The sequence below is a fragment of the Seriola dumerili genome, unplaced genomic scaffold (assembly GCF_002260705.1).
Source record: "Seriola dumerili isolate Sdu_G_001 unplaced genomic scaffold, Sdu_1.0 BDQW01000068.1, whole genome shotgun sequence".
Lineage (NCBI taxonomy): Eukaryota > Metazoa > Chordata > Actinopteri > Carangiformes > Carangidae > Seriola > Seriola dumerili.
Window position 1 is genome coordinate 17,717,660 of NW_019174323.1, and position 21,783 is coordinate 17,739,442.

At 42.9% G+C, this 21,783-nt stretch overlaps 1 protein-coding gene across 3 annotated transcripts in view; it reads left to right on the forward strand.

The window, feature by feature from the left end:
- The first annotated feature begins 469 nt into the window (after window positions 1-469).
- Window positions 470-21,783, forward strand: part of abcc3 (ATP binding cassette subfamily C member 3) — a 43,089-nt gene continuing 21,775 nt past the window's right edge. For all 3 annotated transcript variants that reach the window (XM_022743407.1, XM_022743406.1, XM_022743408.1), the window contains exons 1-7: window positions 470-776; window positions 13,364-13,540; window positions 14,177-14,302; window positions 15,345-15,482; window positions 17,826-17,951; window positions 18,178-18,239; window positions 19,541-19,672. In XM_022743407.1, coding sequence (XP_022599128.1) covers window positions 741-776; window positions 13,364-13,540; window positions 14,177-14,302; window positions 15,345-15,482; window positions 17,826-17,951; window positions 18,178-18,239; window positions 19,541-19,672 — 797 coding nt within the window. In that variant the 5' untranslated portion in view covers window positions 470-740. The remainder of the gene's footprint in view (window positions 777-13,363; window positions 13,541-14,176; window positions 14,303-15,344; window positions 15,483-17,825; window positions 17,952-18,177; window positions 18,240-19,540; window positions 19,673-21,783) is intronic.

Sequence of the window (21,783 nt, forward strand, 5' to 3'; positions counted from 1 at the left end):
GCTTATCTCATTAATCATCCCACTAAACTCTACTTTCTGTAAACGATGCTGCTTAACATCTGAACTTTAAATTTAATTTCCTTTGACACAGGTGTTGGAGGTGAAGGGTACGTTAATACTCAGGTAGGTACAAGGTACCTACTCACTGAGGGCGAGCTGAGGAGTGTTTATTTTGTGTGTGTGTGTGTGTGTGTGTGTGTGTGTGTGTGTGTATAAAGTTGCTAATTGCTGCTAACACATACTGAAACAGCAATTTACCTGTAAATTCACATCTGACCCCTGTGACTCAGCATGACTTCGTGTGTGTGCGTGTATGTATGTATGTATGTATGTGTGCGTGCGTGCGTGCGTGTGTGTGTTTGAGAGAGAGAGAGAGAGAGAGAGAGAGGTAGGGGGCGGGGTTAGTAAGTAGCCGCCCTGCCTTCCTTCACCCTAACCTCGGTTAATTCTTCGCAGGCTCCAGATGAGTTCTCCGCTTCGCCTCTCAAGAGCGGAAGGAACGGAGCGTTTCCTGACGCAGGTCGGTCCACGCTGTCCGGGTGGGTGGGGGGCGGCGCAATAAAATACCGAGGCGGTTCCGCTACAACACAGGGCCTAACCGACCGCCGGTGTGGCATGTGACAGATAACGAGCGTCTTTTTTTTTTCACGGCGAGAGGATCAGGAAAGCGGAGATCGGTGAGAGAGGGCTCGACCTTCAGAGCAGATAAAAGAGCTCCGCGGGCTCCCGCCACGGCAGAGATGGAGCGGCTGTGCGGACCGCAGCTTCCCTTCTGGGTGAGTACGCTGCGTCGTCCCCGGTCTCCGTCATGACCGTGTGTGTGTGTGTGTGTGTGTGTGTGTGTGTGTGTGTGTCACAAGATACTGTAACTCCACTGGCTTTGTGTGTACTTCGCGTACTATCTGAAAAAGGATGCACAAAGTTATGTGACCGGCTGCTTTTGTTTTCTCCCCGTTCAGAAGTTCGCGGTTCACCGTAAATATCAGCGTCATTACCGGATTACTACGTGAACAAGACACCAATTAATACGAGGTTACATCACATCCATTCGTTTAGCTTTATAAAAAACAAAACAGCGTGTTGTTGTTTACAGAGGAAGAACACGGAGTTGTAAAGTTTATCTGAATGTGTTGTAGTGTTTGTGACAGATCAGGTCCATGAACTCATCTCAGTCAGCAGCTGTAGCTCCTGCAGGATCATCACAATATTTCACCTTATAGAAAACTCACAGGAGACAATTATCCCTAACTGACTATAACTCCACACTCACTCTTTAATGTGTCAGCACCATGAATATCACACCACAGAACAGAACAGCTCCACAGACACGCACATTAAATCCCACTGGGAATATTATTGAAGCTTTTATTCTTCCTCAGAGATCACCTGTTCACCTGTAGACTCACCTGGATGACGAAACTGCCGTCACACGCACCCATACACAAATATTATATATGTACATAATGAATTTCCATATATGAAACACATTTACATATAAGATAAAAACATGTAAAAAAATACATATGAAACCTGTTAGATATTGTAATAATTTCATGTCTAGCCCATACAAATATGTATGTTTATAAATGTTAATATGTTATGTATGTATGCTTATATTGTAGACATAGCATGTTAATATATGTTGATATTATAAACACTAGGGTCCAAAAGTCTGAGACCACTTTCCCAGTTATATAAACTTTCCCAGTTGTTTTAATAAACTTATATATATATATATATATATATTAATTTAATATATATTGTTAAACCATATATAGATTCAGCATCATTTTTAATATACAGTATGTACATGTTCAGATTTGACAATAAAAGTATATCTTCATATGTCCAAAGGATGTATATAGGTGATAATAATATGACATTACTCTTGATATAAACACATATATGCCATGTATTATATTTCCATATGTGTGTTCAGTTTTAAAATAATAATTTTTTTTAAAAGTTTTATTATTATTATTATTATTATTTTAATCATGCAGCAATACAGATGTTGCAGCCTGTTGCTGGTCTGTTACAGGTGTGTTTTCCCACAGTCATTAAACACAACAGCAGCACCAGAAGTACTCATGCTGTGTTTGTCAGATACAGATCAGTGTTTGATTTTATCGTGAACCAGTTTTTGAACCCAAACGCTGCCTTCAGAGGATGTTGGGAATTCTGTGGAAGTCTGTTCATTGTGCAGTTTCAGCACGTCTCCAGTTGTTTGTGCTGCAAATATAATGTAGCATAAAGTATGAATGGAGGCAAAACTATTTACAAGCTTCATGTTGAACTTTAACATCAGATAAAAGTGTAACAATATTAAATTTGTTGAATCCTGTTCTGATGCGGCATTGAAAAAGCCTCCTCAGTCACTACCTGTGACCTGCCATGTGTTACAGTAAAAGTCTTCCCCTCCTCATACATTTTTCTCTTTGACATCTCCATGGGGGGTCGGAGGAGTTTTGTTCGTGGTCTTGTCGATATCAGCCCTCTGCAAAGTGCTTGTTGTGGAAATGCAGATAGTGACTGTGTTCTGTAAACACGGAGCCGCCGGTGTAGAGCTGCTTTAAACCTGCACTAACTGTTTTAGATCACGTGGCTCAGAGCGACACAACACTCGGCTGTTATGGTGAGTTTGTATTTATGAACGCATCCAGCAGACTCATGTTTCTGACCCTTGGGGAATGTGAGGTCAGTATTCACCTGTTTGTTTTGGTCTCCACCATCTCCTGACAGAGATATCGTTCTCTTCAGCTGATAAATCCTCCTCCACGTTCACCAGCTCTTCTCTGACTGAGTCTGTGCTCCACCCGGAGACACGAGCTGCAAATACTGATAACACAACAGAGCTGTTTCCAGGGGACACTAAAAAGTGACGAACCCGGCTGGGACGCACTCGCGTGATGTATTTTAATGCATGATAATAATTATTTTCAATTATTTTTTTTTATAAATCTGATTATTTTCTGGGTTAATTAATCAGTTGTTTGTCTTTAAAACATCAGAAGATAATTAAAAATATACATGATGATTTCCAGTCATTGATAAATTGAATAATTATTTCTCATGTATTGTAATCCATCTAATCTAATACATATAATCAGTGCACACTTGTTGTTCAATGCTTTTCATTTCAAAACTCAACAGTATATATAAGACATCACGCGAGTGCATCGCAGCCGGGTTCGTCCCTTTTCAGCGTCCCCTGGAAACGCCTCTGTTGTGTTATCAGTATTTGCAGCTCGTGTGTTGTCACATTGATGAAGGTGTTTTCTGAACTGGTTTGTGTTTCTTGAAGTTGCAGTGTGTTGAGCTCTCAGGGCCACCGTAGGTCCGTCGCCTTTCACTCAGTCACTTTAATCTGTTGTTAATATGACAGTTTAGATCAGTGCAGCTTTAGCTCTGCACGTGTGTGTGTGTGTGTGTGTGTGTGTGTGTGTGTGTGGAGGCCTTGGGCCCACGCTGCCTTTAAGAACCTGCTGCAGCTCTGCAGCGGAGTGTCGTCTCATGAAGGGTTAAGACCGGGGCAGAATTTTCTCTGAGGCCAGGTTGTTTTCCAGTCTTCACTCTGTGCTGCTGTTTACGTCCACTTCAAACAAACTGCAGCCAGTTGTAATCCCCCAGCATGCAACAGGGCCTGTTCTCTGAGAGTCAGGTCAAACGCTGAGGCTCGGCCACGGACTGAGTTTGTAACCCGTCTGTTTTTAAAAGTGTGATATGTAACCTGCTCCTTCATCTGTAGCTGACCTCAGATCAGGTCAGTGTTGTAGATTAATGAATCAGCCTCTGAGTGACAGCTGAGCTCCGTCTTAATGAAAGTCTCTGTTGATATAACACCTTCTTTAGACGGATAAGATCAAGATAAAACCAGCACCTTGTCCCTGAGCTGCCGGACTGTTTACAGAGCTGTAGCTGTGGTGAATCAGTGTTCTCACCATGGAGAGGTAAATACTGTGATGGTGCTTTCACTGTTTCTTATCGTTTGTGTCTAATGTTATTACTGTAATAAAATCAGAGCTATTAACGCTATCTAACAGATCAGGGTCATCAATAATAATTATTTCCACCTTTGATGAATCATCTGATTATTTTCTGGATTAATGAATCACTTGTTTGGTTTTTACAATGTCAGAAAATAATTAAAACGGTGGATTATAATAAACTGAATAATTATTTCTGACATTATCAACCTCCAGCTCTGCTGAATCATAGTCATTATATTCTGTTGTGATGCAGCAACAAACTGTGTGTGTGTGTGTGTGTGTGTGTGTGTGTGTGTGTGTGTGTGTGTGTGTGTGTGTGTGTGTGTGGTGTGACTGCAGCTGCTTCATCATAAAAACAATCCTGTGATACTTTCTTCTTCTTGCTGTTTATGGATCTCCGTCACTTTTCAGCTGTTTGTAAAAAATGTTCCTCAATAAACCTCAGAGCCCTTTAGTAGATGTGATTTGGGCTTTCAGTTGTATCACATGACATATTCTATCTATCTGCACATACTATATTGTTATACTATATTATTTATCTATTATTTATCTTATGTAAATCTTGTCTTAGTTTATATTAATTTATCAAAAATGAATCAGTTTATCATCATTGTTGTTGTGGGATTTGTTCAAAGTAATAATTCTGGAGATAAAATAGAAATTTAAAATGGAAACTTGGGAAGACCATGGGATACAACTGAAAGCTCCAGAACATATTTGAACAGACCTCTCCTGTGTATACCTTTTGATATTTCAGCTACTAGAGTAATGGCAGCTCAAACATACTGATATATAATAATTATCATGTTGTTGATGCAACACGCACATGGAGAAACTAACGTGTCGTATGCTGTATGTGGTATGTTGTATGTTGTGTGTTGTATGTTGTGTGTTGTATGTTGTATGTTGTATGTTGTATGTTGTGTGTTGTATGTTGTATGTTGTATGCTGTATGTGGTATGTGGTATGTTGTATGTTGTATGTTGTATGTTGTATGTTATATGTTGTATGCTGTATGCTGTATGCGTGTAACGGAGCAGCGGGGGGGTTAGGGTTACAGGGTGCAGACGGGGGAAGGTGCAGCAGGTAGCACACACGGCACCAGGCTGATGTAAAGCCTGTTTATCCTCAGCGTTATAGAGCAGCTCACTCTGTCAGCGGCAGCTTGAATTACAGCTGTGAGCGAAGAGAAAGAGCAGGAGGAGGAACTGAGTGTAAATCTGTGAGCTCAACAGAAACCGAGGAAGAGGAAGTCGCTGTGATTGAAGAAGTCGTGCTCATGACGACAGGGGTGTTTGGTGGGAATGTCCAGGGTTTCCCAGTCGTTAGCGTGTGTTAGTTGAGGTGTGTGTTACCTTTTAACTGACGTGGGTTATAGAGATGATGCTTCAGGGTCAGTGAGAAATCTGACTGTGGTCAAACAACAGTAGCACCGATGATCAACGTTTCATCTTCATGACTCATTAGTTTTTTTTCTTCTGTGTCACAGAAACGTCTCACAATCACTGCACTTCTTCTATCCATTCATTCATTTCTTTTCTGGATGACTGTATAAAACAGCAGCAGGGTCTGAGCCAGAGTGTTTGCCGTTACAACACCTTTTAAAATTTAAAGTGTCTCCTCGCGACGACGTCCCTGCTCCAGTTTCCCTCCTTAAAATCAGGGGGCAGGATCACAGCTGTTGGCAGGCGTCTCATTTTTAGTTTTTATGAGCTGTGTCCAGAGTTATTCCATGATTAGCCCATCGGGCTGTAGCGTTAGGTATCTGTGCACGTCAGGTGTCAGCTGGACAGAACTGACCAACAGCTAACAGGTGGTAAACATTAGTCTGAATCCCTTAGTTACAGTTGGTTTTTAGTGGAGCTGAGTGATATGCAAAAGACATGTTGCAATTACAAGATGAGTCATGAGTTCAGTAATTTTCAATAAATACATTCAAAAACGACGATGGTGTGATTTTTGTCGAGTCTTGTACCAAACAAACGTGTTTCTTTTACATGTTTACGGTCCGTTGTGACACATTTTACCTTTATCAAAAAGCAGCTCCTGTGAATTTATATATTTTCATTATATTTTGATTAATTGTTCAGCACCAGTTCTTAGTCACACTGAGTGACTGGTACCTGACACCCAGAGCTGAGCAGCAGCTTGTTCCGTCAGTGTGTAAAACTGTAACGTTAGCTAGTAGTTAGCTAATAGTTAGCTAGTACTGTTTATATTAGCTCAGCAGGTGAAGATGAGACTGAGAGCTGTTAGCTGGTTCAGTTTAGCTGATGTCTGAGCTCCTCAGCCGTTGGTCATTGTGACCAGGTCTAAACCGAGTATCTGTTGTGACCACATATGGTCAATGTGTGAAAGCGAGGGCGTAGATAAACTGTAAACAACTGACATCATCTCTTCCTGTTATCATTCAGAGAGGGCAGAACTGGAGACTCTTTTACAGCCAAGGTTTGTCCAAAAAATGGGAAATCAATGGGGAAACTCCAACTCAGTCACGTGGCACTTGGCTGACCAATAGTGAAACTCTGATCACTCAGTCAGTCACAGATATTTGTGATTATAGGGCTGTGGTCCAGCCAGAAACGACATATCAGTAAATATAATACCACATTTCACTGTAGTGACTAGAACGTAACGTGAAGTAAGTTCAGGAATCCTGGTAATGTAGTTTTATAAATGAGGTTTTATTAATGAGTACGACTGTAACGTGGTCTGGTTGATTTCAGTGTCACAGTTGAATCCTGATGAATGGAAAGTACTTTCTCTTCCCGTTACTCATCCACATGATATGATTTCTTCAAAATTCTCATTTCATTAGTGCAACTGAAACAAACTTACATACAATATGTTAGTTATCATTCCTTCTGTTATTTAACATTATTGTGTTAAAGTTTCCATAGTGTTGTTTATTGGATGGAGGAGGGTAGTCTGATCTCCTCCCAGTCAACCCCGGTCTCTAACACTGTAGTAGTGTTTTTACAGAAAACAGGGGATCTGTTTCCTGAGCTGCTAACACAGCAGAAAATCAAGAATGGAGAAGTTGTGAAACTGTTGTTTTCACCTCGGGATGTCAGGACGCAACCGTGTGATAAACTGGTGTTAGAGAGAGTCGCTTATCAGAAACCTTCTGTAGAAAGAGTCGGATTCCCGTCAGACCTGTGCGTTGTTCCTCCAGCTGGTCTGTGATTTATTATCTTCAGTCTGCACAGTCTCGCTCACTTCCTGTCTGCTCTGTGATATTTTCTATTGGTTTTCATACAAGTAAAAGGCAGAAATCTCCCTGAATCATCATCACTCCTCTGTATCCAACGGCAGATAGGAATGCGCATGATGTCAGAGTGTTGGTGAACATGACCGGCAGCAGTTCCTGTCCCCCCCGCTGTCTTTACTGTCGTCAGCCTTCCCCTCATACCAGCCGCTGCACCTCATCTCCTCTTCCCTCGATCATCACGATAAAAGTTTCCATCTCAGGCGATATCGATATTTATCATGATAAATGCCACTTCGTTATTTCTTTCAGGTTTAAAGGCTGATTTTTGCTCCTGAATTGAGTCAATTATAGTTTTATAGAGAAACACAGAACATTTAAAAAGTCTGAGGTACAAACGTTCAAAATAGGATAAAATATGCTTGATCAAAATCCTTTTCAGTCCTTTTTTTTACTCAACAGAGTGAATAGAAAATTAAGTTCTGCAGTGTGGTACAGCACACATGTAACACGATCAAACTGCAAAATGAATTAAAAAATAGATAGACGAAGAAGATTTGCACTGGGTTCTGACCTGGCGCTCGTCCACTAACTAACACTCGTTTGGGCCTGTGATTTCCTACTTCCTGTGTGTTCTAACAGGTGATCTTGTTTCAGATGATGAAGCAGGTTTGTGCCTGTCTTTGATGGACCGTGTCTCCGGCACAGTGTGCAGGACTGTAAACAGCCGAAATATCTCCCAGCTACTGAAGTTGAGTGGACCTCTCTCGTCGACGATAGCTTCGTCCTCCGAGCTGCGTTCTGCTTTTTCTTTTTCTCTCACCGTGCGTCATAACTTGCGCAATGCAGATCTCTATTCCTGTGACATGATTGGCTGTTCGTGATTCATTTGTGGGCGTGCTATAAGCATAGAAATGAATTATATCAAATATTTATTGAACATTTTTAGTGTTTCTATCGAGAAAAATAATTTTGCGATAATTATTGTTATCGTTTTATCGCCCAGCCCTTCTCTGAACTCTGTACAAGTATAAGTGGAGTCAGTCAGACTCACACCAGCTGTTCTTATGACTGTCAGGACCCGAGGCTTCATGTTCTCAGGTCGTCCCATTCTCTTGAACGTGATATCTCAGTAACACCTAGAGGGAATTTCTTCAGCCCTGGCGCAAACATGAGCCGTTTCTCAATCCGCATTCTTCTCTGTTCTTGTGAAACATCCTCAGTCGCAGCTCAAGTGCTGTTCCAATTCAAAGTCCACATCCACCCAAGTACAGATCAAATGTTGTCAAGTGTTGGTTTTAATTGATGATGCATCTGTTCGTGACTTGTGCGGACGTGGGACAGCTAAGTATCCCAGAATTACATTTTCGCACCAAATAGTGACGGGCTCAAAGTTGAACCAAATTTCACTCTACGACTGTTTTTATATCACTTCATTGAGTTCTGATGTTTTTTCCACTAAGACTTCAAGTATGTCGTCAGTTTATTTATAATAACGGCTGTTTGGAAATTTGCTTTGGCGTGTTCGGAGACGTGCGTACCGTCCTACCGGCTCCTGAGATGACCGGCTGGTCAGTGTGCGCCGTCAAAAAAACCCGTTATCTCTTCAGCCCTTTGGTAATTTACTGGTGGCTCTGTTGTCTGTAGTGTTTTGACACATGATAAAATTCCTTCTGGAATATGAAATTTGATCTCTGAGTTGATATAATATAATAAAATATAATATTTGTTGCTCCTCATTAGTCTGAGAAGATGAAGCTGGAGTCAGGCACTGCCAAGATGGCGATGGTGGAGCAGCTCAGTCTGAGCTCTTCAGCAACCTGTGGGTGACGTCACAGAGGTGACGTCCATCTTTGTTTACAGTCTATGATCAACTCGTGTGTTTCTTAAATCCCCACAGAAACTGAAGCCAGGCTAGCTGGTTCCCTGTTTAGTCTTTATGCTAAGCTAAGCTAACCGGCTAGTGTTTGAGCTTTACGGTTCAGTTACAGAGAGTTGTGTAAGAAAGTAAAAGAGTTTATTTCCCAGAAGTTCAAACTTTTCTCTTCCTGTTTTGGACCCTTGACCTCAAAGGTTCAGTCACGTTATGTTTCAGTTCAGTGACCTTTAACCCCTAAAAACAACATGATGTCATGTTTCTGAAGATGGTAATAATAAACACTGATCAGAGAGTAACTGACAGCAGTAAATATAATGATAAAACAAGCTTTTACAACATGTTCTCCATCTACAGTCTCACCTGCTCGCTCAGAGGTGAACTCAGGTGAAGTCTAACCTGTGAGTCGGAGCTGATGATCACAGTGAATCAGGAAAAGCTGAACTTGCTTGAACTTGTCTGTTGTGATGAAGCAAATATTAGTGTGACAGAAGTGAGATGTGAGCTCAACGACCTCAGTCAGGAAAATAACGATCGAGAAAGCAGCAGTTTAAATGTCCAGCTGTGTTGAGCCGTGTAACTCAAGTGTGTGTGTGTGTGTGTGTGTGTGTGTGAGGTTTATTCAGCCTCACTATTTTCTGACCTGCAGCTCTGTTAACACGAACAGGTTCCTGCTGATGCCCCGCTGCACTCAGCCGCTCACTGGGAATCACAGATGAACTGATTAGATTCATCACACACACACTGAGGCTGACACCAGTGAGTGTGTGTTACAGACAGGACCAGTCCTGCTGACACGTACAGTAAATGAATTATTGGAGAAATAATCAGCTGCTTAATCATAATGACAGTAATCATTAGCACGAGTCATAATAATCTAATGAGATCATATATAATTGTATTCATGTACATTTTCACGATAATACTCACAGACTTTAAGTTAACATTTTCCATGCAGGACTTTTACTTTGACAGTGTGGTGAAGACTTCCTCCACCACTGGTGCTAACATGCTAACATGCTAACATAAGAGGAGACATTTTACACAAACTTTAATTAAAAAAAAGTTTAAACTCAAGTAAAACGTTTGATCAACCAAAAAAAAAACCTTCTGTTAATAATAATAATAATAATAATAAAGTTTGGTTCAGTTTAGCTGAGACAACAAACCACTGCTCATTGTCTTTAGTGAGCAGCTGTTTATCATCGAGCTCAGCTCTGAGAGATGTTCAACAGTTTACCTTCACAGTGTGATCACCAGTCTGCAGCAGACAAACCTCTTGCTCTCACTAATTGTTTCACCTTTAGATGAGATGAGCATGAATGGGACTGGAACGGATCCATGGGTTTGATTGATCATTTATCAGAGGGTTGGAGTTTGCCTGTGTCGTATGAACTCACACGTTACACAGCAGACTGTGTCAGCGAGTGAAAGGTGGACCAAGAGAAGTGAAAGTGAAAGATCATAATCGGGATTAAATGAGTCATAATATGAAGATTCAGTGGATGAAGGAGGAGGGAAAGGTCCCTGCTGGTGATGTGGACCTGGAACAGAGTGGGAACAGGAATCTGTGTTTTTTATCACAAATATTTTATCTTATTGTTTATATTTCAGATATCTGACCTGCAGCGCTTGTTTGTTTTATCGTGGTTTATATTTCTTTGCTTTGTACTCTTAACACCAAAGCAAATTCCTTGTATGTCGAAAACCTACTTGGCAATAAACCAGATTCTAAATCCGAACGCTCTCCATCAGGATTACTGGGTAAATTTCCTACACCCGGAGTTTCTTCCAGGAACAGGAGAAACTTGAGACGTGGTAAATGTCGGGACTCGTCGTACAGCAGCAGCTCTGTTGGAGATAATCATCATTCAGATCTTGATTTATTGCTGTTTTACACTCTGTTTTCTGAAGTTTGAAAAACGATTCATCAGCTTCTTCCGTGGAGCTGTGGAGTGTGTGTGTGTGTGTGTGTGTGTGTGTGTGTGTGTGTGTGTGTGTGTGTGTGTGTGTGTGTGTTGTTTGAAGAGGGCGGGGCTCACGTGGACTGAGCTGACGTCACCTACGTCCAAGCACCAATCAGAGTTTAGCGACGCTTGAATGAAAGTGTGGAGCCAGTTGCCGGTTCACTGCTGAGCCGCTGCGATTAATTAATTGATGAAAAGTTAAGATACCTAGATAAAGATAAAGATACCTGGGCTTCATTCAACGTACTTTAACACGGATTTCATTGTCTCATCAAGCAACAATTATTTTCACTAACTGAGGTCACTTTGTTCTAATGAAGTCAGGTGTGACTGATAAAACCAGGAGCGGTGCCACAGTGATGAGTGAGCAACCTGCAGGTTAAACTGCTCCTGTCACAGCTGATGGGCTTCAGTCTCTCTGCTCTCTCTCATGAGGTTTCTCCCTGGTTGAATGAAGCCTCCTCCTCCTCCTCCTCTCCTGGCTTCACCTCACCCTGTTAATCTCCTCTTTTGTTGGAGTGTCATGTTTCAGGTCTTAAGTGGACTGATAACAGCCTGAAAGTCTGTGAAATGGAATAAAGGTCGTGCATTCAGTGCAGGTAGAAAACCTTCGGTGTCTGATCGGAAAGTTTAAACATGTTCGTCCACGGCTTAGATGAACAGCAGAGAGAGTGTCTCATAGCAACCGCAGAGCTTTACGTTTAGTATTATTAATAGTAATTTCTTTAAAGCAGGTTTTCTGTGTAAACATCTGCTGACATCGTCTCTTTATGTTGACATGAATGTGAAAGATCAGTCAGCAGCAGAAACGAATTAAAACTGGAGAGAGAAGAGTTAACGAGACGCGCGCGTGTGTGTGTGTGTGTGGTCAGTCATTAAACTGGTATTTACTGACTGATTTGAACCTGTCATGGTGAGAGTCCGGTCTGCTCAGCCTCACCTGGAGGGTGGAGGAGTTGTGGTGTGTTCAACAGTTCAGTGGAGTATGAACATGTCTGATGTGGGTCCAGGATTGAGTCTGACTTTAATTTGATTTAGTTCAAACATTCAGTCGGACTCAAAGATGAACTGATTAGAATTTGGTGGTCAAAGGTCAAAGGTCACTGTGGTCTCACAAAATCCAAATTTATTAATTATGACACAATTTAACTCAAATGTCTAAAAAATGAAGTGATGACATTTTATATCCAAAAGGTCAAAGGTCAACTTCACTGAGACATCATAATGTTCTGGTCATTATTCAACTCAGATCACCCCCCCACCCCAAACACACACACACACACACACACACACACACACACACACACACACACACGTAAAACACGATGTAAAAATGATGATGTGTTCAGGTCTGACGTGTTTTTTTCCTCCTATTTTCTGCTGCATCATTCATCAAGCTTCAGTTCAGAGTGTGTGACTGAAAACACACAGTAGGCTGAGTGTGTGACGGAGGTTTGTTTTTTTCAAATTAAAAGTCTGGGTTAAAAAAAATGAAAGAAGCTTTTTGCTCTATTTAATCCACACACACACACACACACACACACGCTAACCCCTCACTTCCTTTACTACCACTACACTCAGCGGGTGGGTGTGGTGGTGATGTATGGAGAGGCTGGCAGCTGTGTTTATCTTGTTCTGTCCGTGGGTGGGCCTTCAATCGTGTTTGTCCAGGGGAGCACGATAACCACTGAGTCATGTTTACTGAACCATCCTCTTCCTCCTCCTCCTCTTCCTCCACTGTGGTCACTCAGCTAAATAATGAATCACACTGTTGTCATACAGTGTTGTTTTAACATGTCACATATGGAGCTTCCCTTAACGTCATGACAACAGCTTCTGTTGGATGATATAGTGTCCCAGAAATAATTCAAACAATGTTATTGTCATTTTAAGACCATTTGATGCCACTGATATAATGATAATATAATAACATAATAATGCAACTACAGCCTGAGAGCAGTGAACGTTTCATTCATAATAATGTGTGTATATACTTATATATGTGTGTGTGTGTGTGTGTGTGTGTGTGTGTGTGTGTGTGTGTGTGTGTGTGTGTGTGTGTGTCTACAAAAAGCTGGAGTTTACAGTTGTTTTGTTCCTTTCACTGTTTCTGCCAAGAACTGGCTCTCACATCAGCCCCCCCCCTCCCCCAGGCACATGGGCTCAAAGTGTTTACAGATTTCAGTTCAAGGAAAACATCTGGTATGATGTGTGTGTGTGTGTGTGTGTGTGTGTGTGTGTGTGTGTGTGTGTGTGTGTGTGTGTGTGTACAGTTGTGTTCTGTAAACTGAAGCTCTGCTCCACTTCCTGTGTCCCTCTGCAGGTAGCCAATCAGACGCTCCACACAGACCGGCCCGACCTCCCGGAGTGTTTCCAGCTGTCAGTCCTGTCATGGCTGCCGTGCATCTACCTGTGGGCCGCCTGCCCCATCTACCTGTTCTATCTGAAGAGGAACAACAGAGGTTACATCATGATGTCCATCCTCAACAGGTTCAAAACGGTGAGACGGGACTTCATCCGTTCATCCGTTCATCCATTCATCCATCTTTTTTCAGTCACTTCAGCCACACATCCAACACACAATCTAACACAACTCACGATCTGTAACCAAAAAATGCACATTTGTCACTGAAACAGTGACAGATGACCACACATAAACATAACTCATTCAGTTTGTGTTTATACTGTTTTCTTAAATGAAAGAGTAGAACAACATGTCTCATTCCACATCTGTATTACACATGTGCTGTAATGTTGTTGCAAAGAAAATTTTCTTCTATGATCGTCATCACATTCAACATTAAGGTAAACAGCAGAAACATTTATGTTGATGATGTGATTTTGTCTTTATATGATTTACAAGATTAAAAAAAAACTGTATCTGAAAACAAACAAACACTTAAATACAAATACGTCACAATATCGTTAATATGGAAAATGAAAAGTTTCCAGATTTACTTTCAGGAAATCTATAGTGTTCTCTGTTGTAACTGCTGAACCACAACCGACACCAGCGACTGTAGTTTGAGGACTGTTATGGTTCCTCTAGGTGTTTTAGACCAGCAGTGAGCAGAACTTTTCCTCCGCATGTTTTTACAGCGTTTCATGTGTGTTTTTCTGTCTCACGGTCTCTCAGGTGTTCGGCCTGATGTTGTGGATCGTGTGTTGGACAGATCTCTTCTACACATTCCACGAGCTGCGGCAGGGACACAGCCAGCCGCCCATCTACTTCATCACCCCACTGGTTCTGGGCATGACGATGGTGAGAGTTTATCCTGTCCGTGTAGTTATCAGTCAGACGATGTGTGGCTCTGGTTTCACCTGATGCTCTCTCACAGGTTTAATGACCTTCTTTATGTTCGACATTCATATCTGTAAAAATAGACGGTTTTTGAATAAGTCCCGGTTTGAAAGCAGCATTGTTACTCTATGCAGATTTTACTGTGGAATTATACAAACATTTTTTTACATATGCAAATATGGAGATGTTATCATAGGACACGTAGGAAATCTTTTCAGCTCTGGATCCCATTGACGTTTTAAGACGTATAAAAATAATCTGCTTTGATTAACAAATTCTGTCTGTTGATTTATTTATTTCACAAACAAAGTTCAATTCTCGTCCTTCTTCCTCTTTTGAAAATGTGATGTAAGTCCTGCTTCAGTGTGTGTTCTCAGTGTTTGTGACCTGGAGGCTTCAGGGCTCCACATCAAAGTTCGGAGGGGGATCCAGGGCCTCGGTCCGAGACACCTCAGTGGTTACAATGAGGGAGGGGCTCTTTCATTGATCCGCTGGTCACAGACTGACTTCTCTAACAGGAAGTCATCAGTGAGCGGTCACTGACATTGATCCTGTTTGGAAACTGCAGGGATTTGGTTTCTGTGTAGAGAGTAAACGGAGGAATATCAGGTGTTGTGAGGAAGCTAATACGAGCTAGTGCTGGAGCATATGGCTAAAAGCTTCTGTCTCAGTGTATCACAGTAATGTATATATCATGATGCAGTAAATTGCTTTGTAAATTAACTGAAGAAAAGATTCATTATTCATTATTTTATTAATATTATTTAATTATTCATCATTAGTCTTTACTTCCTGTCAGACCTTCCAGTGTCTGGCGTCGCTGTTCACCAGCAGCAGTGACGGTGAGGCTGCGGCGGACTGGAGGAACAGTCAGCATGAAAGACTGACCCAGTCCGACCGAGGTTCACCTCACATGCCCTGAGTGATTCTGTCTTGGCTAATCTAACTCAGTCTCTCCCTCTGCCCCCCCTCCCCTCCCCTCCCCCCTCCCTCCCGCTCTCAGCTGCTGGCCACATTCCTGATCCAGTTTGAGAGGTTACGTGGGGTCCAGTCCTCAGGGGTCCTCTTCATCTTCTGGTTCCTGTCTGTGCTGTGTGCCATCGTGCCTTTCCGCTCCAAGATCCTGCAGGCCTCCAGCCAGGTGAGAGACCGCCGCGGCCCCCGGGGGGGGGGGCCTCGACACGTCTGTCCTCACCCCCTCCTCACCTGACTGTCCTTCAGCTCGTCTCCTCCCTCCTTGTTCTTCTGCGTCTCCTCCTCCTCTGTCTTACTGACGTTTAAGAACACTAGATCATTCAACCCTGCCTGCACCACCTCCTCCCCCTTCCTCCCCTGCCTCCCCTGCCACGCTGTCTCAGGAGCTGGTTTGCAGCTTACAGTGAGTGGATGTTTTGGAGGGTCAGGCCAGGACACCACTAAGCAGAGAGCGAAGAGGGAATAGTGGGCCTGTTGTTCGGAGCAGACTTATCTCACCTCTCCGACAGAGCCGCAGCACACGCCAAACAAATCCTGCTGGCAGCGAGAGGAGACGGGCGGACAGAGGGTGGAGTCAGGCCGGAGGAGACGCACACAGGCAGAGGACAACGTTACATATGTAGACACAGAGCCGCAGCTCAAACCGATGATCATGTGCATGGGGATGGACGTGGTTGTTGGTAAATAGCAGTGACCCAGGTATTTACTGGGTTAGGTGCTGAGAGTTCTGGCTTCCAGACCTGCACAGTTTTAATCTACTGGAATTACAAGACTCCCACATAAGTCTCCTTTTCTTCTGGGAGCAAAGTGGTCAGTGACCTACTAAACGTTTCTACTACAACGGCTGGAAACTGTAAGAAAAATAAGTGAATTTCCAGCAGTTTTACTGGTTTTAAAGTCGAGGCTGATCGTTGCAGAAGGTGTGTCAGTCTTTGGCATCAATCCTCGGAGCTGAAAGCTTTCCAAACCACTCCTTCAAGACAGCTTGTAATTTCTTGTGGCTGCTTTGGCGTTGGAGGTAAAAACCAACAGCAGTCGTACATGAGGCAGACAGGCAGCCCTGTGCTGGGGTCAGAGCAGGCCACTATAATCAGGTTGGCCTCAGACAATAGGTCCACATACAAGTATGAACAAAGATGACTGAGGAAAAGTGAAGTGATTTTGTCCACGGCGACATCTCCATTCATTATCGTGTTTGGCTCATTTATATGATTGTGTGCAGCTGAGGAAGGAGGAGTGAGTTACTTTATATGTGTGTGTGTGTGTGTGTTGTTTTGAGAACTCAAATGAATAGATGGAAGTTGACCTTTAGTCCATGCCTTTATTGTGATATCCACAGTGAGAGAGAGAGAGAGGACTCGAACCCACGGCTGCTGTTTTTAGGACTAAGCCTGTGTGGTACACTCTCGACCAGGTGAGCCCCATGGAAACACAATATTCGGTTATTGGGAATATTCAGTTTGGAGTAAGGTGTAATAGTAACCTCATTCACAGAGGCAATCGAAAGGTCGGTGGTTCGATTCCCAGCTCCAAACTCTGACACTGAACCCCACACTGCCGCTGATGTGTCGTCAGTGTGTGATGGAGAAGCTGTGCGTCAGGGAACTGTAACTCAAGCTCGGGTCCTTGTGACATGTAAGCTGTGTTGCTGTCATCCCAAACGTCAACCACGGTTTGAGTCGTCGCTTCGACCGAGACTTTACTCCGACTCTCACCTGGCGCCATCTGCAGGTCAATCGCTCCTGTCCGATCATTTGATTTATGACTCGATACCTGCAGAACTCCTGACGGTGTCGTCAGCCTCACCTGAACGCTGCGTTCATAAACACAAAGTCTGTGGCTGTGTTAGCACGAGTCAACACGTAGTTAGCATGCTGCTCAACATCAGCGGGTGTCTCACAGAGCTGCTAGCCGCTAGCTGCTAGCATGGCTGTAGCTTCTTAATAGGGCTGAACGACATATGAGTCAGATTTCAGTGTGAATGGTCATTTTTGGATTTAATTTTCACTGAAAAAAATAGTTTAAAAAATGAAGATGATGTGATTTTTTTATGGAGTTTGTACCAAACAATTCTGTTGTTTTACATCGTAGCACCACAACGCTTCATTAAGGTCTGTTTTACCTTTTACCTTCATCAACTCCTGTGATTTGGATGTTGCACTTCTTCATATAAATATATATATATATATATATATTGATTAATTGTTCAGCCCTAACTCGTAGTCCTGTTAACTACTACTATCCATGCCGCCATGCATTATTTAAATCTTAATATAATCTTTATATCTTTGTCTTTTTTTGTTTGTACATTCAGACATTTGTGTAGGAAAACTCACTCTCTGACACCCGTGCCTAATTTGCCTGTGTAAACACACTGCGTGACAGGTGCTTGTAACTGTATATGTGAATTCATCTCTTTCTGTGTGTGTGTGTGTGTGTGTGTGTGTGTGTGTGTGTGTGTGTGTGTGTGTGTGTGTGTGTGTGTGCATGTCCTTGTTTTACCTCCCAGAGTGAAGTGACAGACAAGCTGCGATTCTCCACGTTCTACTTCTACTTCAGCCTGGTGGTGTGTGAGCTGATCCTCTGCTGCTTCAATGAGAAACCTCCTCTCTTCTCCAGCGTCGTCACAGACCCAGTGAGTCACATCCTGCTGCAGTCTAACCTCACAGTCCATGAACAGTGTGTGTGTGTGTGTGTGTGTGTGTGTGTGTGTGTGTTGTTCCTGCTGACTGGCTGTTGTGAGAAGCTGAAGGTCTGAGTGCTGTGGGGCCCCTCCATGCCTGTTAAAGCAGGTCACACTCAGTCATCCAGACTCCTCGTCCTGGTTTAACCTCTCCGGCCTCTTCTCACTGTCTCCTCAGAACCCCTGCCCTGAGACCACGGCAGGTTTTCTCTCCACCATGACATTTTGGTGGTTCACAAGGTGGGTTTGTTCTGCTCTCTACCACCGCACCAACAACACAGACACACACTCTGTTGTGATCTGCTTCAGTGATTATAATGTCATTACAGAGCTCAGAGTTTCAAACTGTTCAATATTAAATAAAAAAGATATTATAATGTGAATAATCAGATCATAAAGGTGAGGGCGGGGTGCAGAGTGACTACTCTGTCATGGAGAGTGTAACAAATAAAAAGTGACATGGATAAACATGTTGTTGGGAAAAACACCGTAATGAAATGAAAACAGACTCAGAATAAAAATGAATTAAAGCTCCTCCAGTGTAAAGGTCTGTGTCCATGTGTAGTGTGATTATAGATCAGCTCTAGCTTCTATATTAATACTGTGAAAGTATCAAAGCCTCAGTCCACAGAGAAATGCACACAGCCTGTATTCAGAAACTGAGCCTTAAAACCAGCCGTCAGGACTTCTGGAACTTTGTGATGTCACAACAAAGCAGTCACCAAGCCCCGCCCACCTGGACCCACCATCCAAACCTTGCAGGATTTGGTTTCTCTGAGTGTTTTTACCTGAAATCTGCTTTATTTTTATTGGATCACTCAGAAAACAGTCAGCCAATCAGAAGAGAGGCTCAGAGCCTCCTCTCTTCTGATTGGCTCACCGACCTGTTGTTACTAGAGCTCCAGAGAGAAGCCTGAGAGAGGAGATGTAAAACTACACTGAGATGAACCACAAATATATCTTCTTATGGATCAACACTTCAAATAAAACACAGAAGAAGAAGAAAATATGGAGCTTTAAATTATTTTTTTTATGTAACAAGAATGATGAAATATCATATAATTATTTCTATCATAATGTCTTTTTATTTATTAAATATTGAACACTTTCAACAGACAGAATAATGATAATGATTGACTCCTCAGTAATCGAACATCAGCCCATGTTTGAGAGCTTCTGTCTCACAGCGACGGTTCACTTCTCATGTAGTTGCTGTTTTTCTCATGGACACTCAGCTCCTTATTTCTTGTTTTCCCCTCGTGCTGGAAATAAGATGAAGCCAATTTCTGGTGGAATCTGATCCACTGGTGCAATAATCATGATCAGCAAATCCAGGAAACTCCATTAAGAAAAGCAATTCTTATTAAGTTGTCTGTGAGATAAAAGGGTTTTAGTTTGAGAATCAAATTTCAGCCAGTGAATGAAACACACTCGGGGGACAGAAAATATATTGAAACATGTCTGGAGTACAGCGAGGACTGAAGACTCTTCTGTGACTATAATGCACCAGATTGAATTAAAGGGCAGTTTCCCTCTCTCAGATTGGCCATCAAAGGCTACAAGGTTTCCCTGGAGGCCAAAGACCTGTGGTCCCTGAACCAGCGCGACAGCTCCAAGGTGATGGTGCCGAAGCTCCTGAGAGAGTGGGACAAGGAGCAGGCCAAGGCCAGGAGGTGAGTGTCACGGTACTGTACAGCTCCGCATTTACATTCCAGAGACAGAAGCTCATTGACAGAAATCAGGTTAGAGCTGGAAACCCGAGAGCTGCTGTACCCTGTAATGTACAGCTGATCGGTAATCAGGTTTATACATTACAGTGTTTTGAACGGAGGCGACTCGCGGTAAGTGTGTTACTGACATGCGATGCTGCGACTTCAGAAGCTTTTATTTTGTTTTCTCTTCCTGGTTGGAGCGTCTGTACTGATGGACACTGAGAGACCAGACTCTGTAGGGGGAGACACTGTTTGTCCTCTAGTGTCCCACAGTGATACCCCCCCCCCCTCGGTCTCAGGCTCATTGGTTCCTACTGAACACACAGCAGTTCTTCAAAAACACATTTTTTAAAAAAAGTAAATTTCCTGTCGGTGTAATTTTTACCAAGCGTTGCTCAAAAAAGGAGGAAGTGGCTCATTGATCTCTACGGCACGGAGGAAGAAGATGTATCAGGCTTTAGATTCACACAGTAACGTGGATCAATTCATTCTTTCGTTTTTTGTCTATGAAATATAAAATATAAGATCATTTTTATAAGTGATAAATGTACATTAGAGCGACGGCTCATAGTTCAGTTTCTAAGCTGCTGCTTTCAGAGAGAGAGAGAGAGACAAACAGCTGTTCTCCTCCCTCTGACTTTTGATTGTTTGTCTGAATGTGAATAATTGATGCTTTGCATGTGACGACAGTTTTGTTTTAACAGAGACATAAATGTTATTTGTCGTCACTCAGGATGGAGAGCGGCAAACAAAACTCCACAGTGTCTCGCTCGCTCTTTGGTCGCTGTTTTGAATTAATTTAACACGATGTTTGTGTTGGTTGAAGTTACTAAAACCAATCTCGACAAAACAAAACTCTCAGACGATCTACAGCTTCACGTGTGTCTGTGGAGGACGCTGCAGGGGACAGGTAGCCCCGCCCCCTCCCTCAGTCTCACAGGCATGTCCGGTTCTCTCATCCCAGCTCAGTGACGCCTCGAGGGAACTTCCTCAAATTTGGCACAAACATTCACCAGGACTCAAGGACGAAGTGATTGGATTTTGGTGGACGTAGGTTAAAGGTCAAAGGTCACGTTGATCTCGGAATACACGTTTTAGCCGTTACTCAGGACTGACAGAGACAGACAGTTAGTCGCAGCTCCATTTAAAATATTAGTGGCTGATATTTAACACTGTAACTCACTAATTATGACGCAATTTAACTCAAATGTCTATGAGGACAAAATGAAGTGATGACATTTTATATCCGAAAGGTCAAAGGTCAACTTCACTTTGACATCGCAATGTTCTGGTCGTTATTCACCAGTGTAACTTCAGGAAGGAGAGGCTGCGACCATGTTTCCTGTAACGTCTCTGTTTGTTGGAGGACGTGATTCTTCTTTCTGCTTTTGTTTTTATATAAAACTCCAAGTTTAAATCGTTTCCCTTCACGTCCACGTCAGAACAGAGAGAGGAGAGGATGTTGTCTTTGAGGTCAGGACTTGAGACACGTGTGTGCGTGTGTGTGTGTGTGTGCGTGCGTGTGTGTGTGTGCGTGCGTATTTGCACACATATGACAAGTGAAACCACAAGTGTGTTTTTAACTTTGGCAGCAGGATAGCTTCATCTAATACATGAAACAGGTTCCTGCTGCTACACACACTTTAAAGGAAACCTGAAGACCACGCAGCGTGTGCAGACATCACAGAGAACAGATGGAGCTCCTTCTGTTGTCGTGTTGTTGCTCTGATGTGTTGCGTTTGAGTGCGTTCGGTTTGCAGGATTAACTCCGTCCTCCTCTGTGTGATGTTCTGCACAGTTAATGACTTTTCTCATGTCTGTAATTTTACATTCCCCGTGCGTCCGTTTCCACTGAGAGCGGCAGCTGAGCTCCGACACTCGCTGCAGCGAAAAAGACGATGTCATGCACAAACACGTGACCAGTCTGCTGACCTCTGACCTCCATCAGGCGGCTTCCTCTCTCTCTCTCTCTCTCTGCTGCCGTTTCCCTGTCGGTTTCATTCAGCGTTCTCACTGAGAACATCCTGTAAACTGATACGGTGAAGCCTGATTTCATCTCTTCACAGGTGGTT